Source organism: Ipomoea nil, unplaced genomic scaffold, assembly GCF_001879475.1.
Source record: "Ipomoea nil cultivar Tokyo-kokei standard unplaced genomic scaffold, Asagao_1.1 scaffold2387, whole genome shotgun sequence".
In the NCBI taxonomy this organism is placed as follows: Eukaryota; Viridiplantae; Streptophyta; class Magnoliopsida; order Solanales; family Convolvulaceae; genus Ipomoea; species Ipomoea nil.
This window is the reverse complement of record NW_017618815.1, coordinates 134866-139938: the sequence shown is the minus strand read 5'-3', so window position 1 is coordinate 139938 and position 5073 is coordinate 134866. Positions and strand designations below refer to the sequence as shown.

The following is a 5073-nucleotide window of genomic DNA, read 5'->3' as shown; positions in this document are numbered from 1 at the left end:
ATCTCAACGTGCTTCGTCCGAGCGTGGAATACCGGGTTGGCGCAGAGATACGTGGCCCCTAAGTTATCACACCATAGGCTGGATGGCTGTCCAGTATGCAACCCTATCTCGCGTAGCAACGAGACAACCCAGGTGACCTCAGCTGCAACATCAGCTAGCGCCTTATACTCTGCATCAGTAGAAGAGCGGGCAACGGTACGCTGTTTCCGAGAGAGCCAAGAAATGAGATTGTCCCCCACAAAAACAACATAGCCACTGGTGCTTTTCTTGTCAATCGGGCAACCGGCCCAGTCGGAATCCGAGTAGGCATGTATGGCAGTGGTAGGAGAGGGGGATAACCGTAGGCCGTAATGCAGGGTACCCTTGATGTAGCGTAACACGCGCTTTACCATCGCCCAGTGATCAACAGAGGGCGAGTGCATAAACTGGCACAGGCGGTTGACTGCATAGGAGAGGTCTGGCCGGGTGATAGTCAGATACTGAAGCGCGCCTACCACGCGGCGATATTGCGTGGGATTCTCAAACAGCTGATCCGACGGAGTAACTGCTTGAGTGACAGACGCTGGTGTAGCTAGGGGATTGCAGTCTGTCATCCCATAGCGACCCAATAAGTCAGTCATGTAACGCTGCTGTGGGAGAACCATGCCATCACCTACATCCACCGTTTCAATGCCCAGAAAGAACACTGGTTTGCCAATATCGCGAATTTTAAAGGTGGAAGCCAGGCGACGAAGCAGAGAGTTGACCAGTTCGGTGTCACTGCCCATCATTATGATGTCATCCACATAGACAAGGAGAAAGACTCTGGAGCCTCCTGTGGTGTGGTAAAAGAGCGAGACATCAGTTTTGGACGAGGAGAAACCTGCAGACAATAAATAGTCATGAAGCCTCTTAAACCACGCCCTAGGAGCTTGCTGGAGCCCATAGAGTGAGCGTTGCAAGAGGCAGACGTGGCCGGGATGAGCCGGGTCTTCGTATCCCAGTGGCTGTTTCATGTACATTGTTTTGGCCAAGTGACCGCTGAGGAAGGCGTTGTGGACATCCAACTGCCGCAGTGTCCATTTGTTTGACACAGCCAACGAGAATAAGATGCGGACCGTAGTGGGCTTGACTACAGGGCTAAAAGTGTCGAAGAAGTCCTCTCCTACGACATGATTAAAACCTTTGGCTACTAGGCGTGCCTTGTATCGGTCAACCGAGCCGTCAGCAGTACGTTTGGTACGGAAGACCCATTTACATCCAATGATGTTCATGGTAGGATCCGGAGGCACCAAATGCCAAGTGTTGTTATGAAGGAGATCATTGAACTCTTGATCCATTGCATCACGCCATTGCGGGTGCCCCACAGCTTGGGAGTAGCACGTTGGATCAGTTGTCGCTGTTAGGGCCTGGAATTCTTCATTAGTGCCCCGAGTCATGTGCCGAAGACGCATGACATGGGCTCGGTCCTGAGGCTGCACCCTGTTAGTCCGTTTCCGAGCCAGTGTAGGGGTGACGGGCTCAATGGCCAAGTGTGGCGTTTCTTGAGCCAGCGGGACGGGCTCAGTGACCGGTATAGGCCCCAGATTTTGTACAAGCGACCGCGGTTACACAGATATAATGGGTGCTGACGCCCAGGGTAGCAGAGCAGGTGATGGTTCCTGCTGTAATGATCCTGTTTCAAAAGGAAAGACACATTCGTCAAACCGCACGTGGCGACAGATATAGATTTTCCCACTGATTGGATCCAAGCATCTGTATCCCCTATAGGACGGTGGGTAACCTAGGAAGACACACGAGGTGGACCGATATTCCATCTTGTGCCGATCGTAAGGCCGAAGATAAGGGTAACATCGGCACCCGAAGACCCGAAGGAACTGATATGGTGGGAATTTTTTGTAGAGACGGGAATATGGACTTTCAAACTTTAAGACAGAGGTAGGGAGATAGTTGATTAGACACGTGGCAGTCTCAAAGGCGTAGTACCAATACTGTTGTGGGACGGAGCCTTGAGCGAGAAGAGCTAAGCTTGTTTCAACAATATGTCTGTTACGGCGCTTAACTCTTCCATTTTGTTCATGTGTGTACGCACACGACTGCCGATGATTAATACCCAAGGACTGAAACGTGACGTGTAATTTGCGATATTCACCCCCTAAATCTGACTGTATTAACTTGATAGAGCGCGAAGACTGCCGCTCTACCAACACACGAAACGAGTCAAAATTTTTATAAATATCTGATTTTACCCTTAATGGATAAAACCAGGTGAAGCGCGTGAAATCATCAACAAACAATAGGAAATAATGAGAGCCACTAGACGACACTATAGGGGCAGGGCCCCAGATATCAATATATAGAAGATCTAGTACATTGTGGCTAGAATTATCAATCCTATCTAGCTTGAATCAAGAGGACTTGTCGAGATGGCAAGCTGTGCACGACCCCAAATCTTTGGCATTATTTGGCTGAACTGGGTAATTCTGGAGGACTTTATTTTGAACTAGACTGTGTGGGTGACCAAGCCTGCGATGCCTTCCTGCCGGTTTAGCACGGGAACTAACAAACGCAAAGTGACATCGTGACACAGGTAGCTGGTACAGACCGCCCGAGATAGGACCCTTAAGAAGTGTGGCCTTGGTTTTGGAATCCTTCACAAGAAAGCAACTGTCATGAAACTCAAAATAAACTTGATTATCATTAGCGAATTTTTGGACAGATAATAATGGAACGGTTAATTTAGGAACGTGCAACACATTAGACATGAATAATTGTTTTGACACGGATGGGATAGATGCAAGGCCAATCCGCGAGATAGCCAGACCTGTACCATTTCCAACCCGGAGCGTGTCCGAGCCTCCATAGTCGTCCGAGCTATTCAACATGCTGGCGTCGGGCGTGGCAGGGGCCGTGGCGCCGGTGTCGGGATACCATGCATTCGGCGAAGGGACGGGCGCCACCTTGTGGTCGCCGGAAACTGCCACATTGGCTTGAGCCGGAGGTTGAGTAGAGTATCGTTTGAAGCAGTAAACTGCTGTATGACCGTGTGAGCGGCAAATCTGACACATTGGTGCACCTATTCCGCCAAGGCCACCACGTCCCTGATTGCTGTTACGACTACAGCGACCACCACGCCGGCCACCTTCAACATGAGAGCTGCTACTTCCACCATGCCCACGACCAGCATAGAGCGCGGTATGCGAGCCATCATGACCACCATCTGCCGCTGTTGGGTAGTCGTCGGCCAGAATAAAATCGGCAGCCTGGAGATAATCTGCCATCTGCGGGTGGGTCACCGGAGAGTTGGCAGTCAGGGAGGCAGCATACATTCTGTACTCCGGACGAAGACCCCTCAGGACATACAGAGTCTGTTCTACAAGGGAGAGAGGTTGGCCGGCCTGGGCGAGCGCCTCAACAAGAAGCTTTGCCCGACCAAGGTAGTCCACCGGCGTCGCATTCCTTTGCCGGAGGGACTGGAACTGTCCTAGCAGATTGAGACATCGCGCCTGGGTGTTGGACCCTACCACCATGCAGATGGAATGCCAAACCTCCGCGGCGGTGTTCTGGCCAACTGCGAGGTGGAGGACTTCGTCGGACATCGAGTATATGAGAAGGGAGAGGATCGATTGATCCTGTTGAACCCACAACTTGTGTGCCAGATTGCGGATAGTGTCAGCCGTGGTAGCGCCGGAGCTCGACTCGCCGGAAGGAGTTGCAGCGACGGTCGGAGGAGGATAGGGCGTGCTGCCGTCAACGAACCCGATGAGGTCTTGCCCACGCAAGAATGGAAGAAGCTGGGTGCGCCAAAAAAGAAAGTTCCTACTTGTTAACTTCATAGAGATGAAGTGGTGGGCGCCGGTGAGCGGATTTGTGCCAGTCGGGGAAGAGCCACCTGCGGCGGAGATTGTTCTCTCGGAAGAATTGAAAGACATGGCGGTTTGGCGGTGGTTTTGGGAGGTTTTGCGGAAAGGAAGCGATCAAAAGGATCGGTAAGGCTGATACCAGATTAGAGAGAATTTATCATTCAGTTACAATCAAAGAGATTACAGGAGAGTATATCATAACACACCACTAAACACTCATGACTAATAGGCTAACTATCTAAGAGTAATTCTATGACCACACAATTATAAACTATGCTACATATGATAAACTAACAATAATAATAATAACTCTAACAATTAAGTCTTAATTTGGAAATTAACTTATCAAGTCAATTACTCACCATCCCTAAATTTGTCCATACCATTATTGAAATATCTAAAAAAAAAAAAAAGATTTTCATTAATTTAACAACATACATTTATAATTTCATTACTTAAAATATCTTACACATTTATCATAGGTAAAAATAAAGAGAAAATCGGGAGAAGAAGAAATAAAGAGAATAAAATTGACCATACATATATCACGAATTAAAATGGAAATAGAACGAACACTTAATAAAAATAATAAATTGAAAAAAGGTATAAATTTGAGATTGTTGATACATTCAACAATTTTACTTCATTTACCTAAGTCACTTGGATAGAAATGTTAAGAGAGCATAGGAAAATGACTTCTGAAAAATGTTTTTTTGGAAAACGAGTCATTTTTCAGAAAATATTTTCATTTTCAGTGTTTGGTTGCATTATGGAAAACTGTCTTGGTGTGCTTTGTTCATTTTATGGAAAATGAGTAGACTTCTTTAATTAAACATTTTAATTATTTTATTTAGAATATTACAACATGTATAATAATATGTAATAATATAATAATTTTAAATATAATAAAAAATAACTAATAAGATATCAAAATAACTCACCAAAGTCTTGTAATTCAAAACAACAACAACAACAAAATAATAATAATAATAATAATAATAACAATAATAATAATAATAATAACAATAATAATAATAAGTGGTATAGTAGTGGTGGTATGGTGGTGGTGGTGGTGTAGTAGTAGTGGTAGTGGTATTATTTGTTATATAATAATAATAATAATAATAATAATAATAATAATAATAATAATAATAATAATAATAATAATAATAATAAGAGGTATAGTAGTGGTGGTGGTGCGTAGTGGTGGTGGTGGTGTAATAGTGGTAGT

General features: G+C 45.7%; 1 protein-coding gene across 1 annotated transcript; it reads right to left on the bottom strand.

The window, feature by feature from the left end:
* Positions 1-2387: 2387 nt before the first annotated feature.
* On the bottom strand, positions 2388-3911 carry LOC109152118. The gene has a single exon (XM_019299693.1). It carries the CDS (start codon positions 3909-3911, stop codon positions 2388-2390), a length of 1524 nt encoding a protein of 507 aa, XP_019155238.1.
* Positions 3912-5073: the final 1162 nt, after the last annotated feature.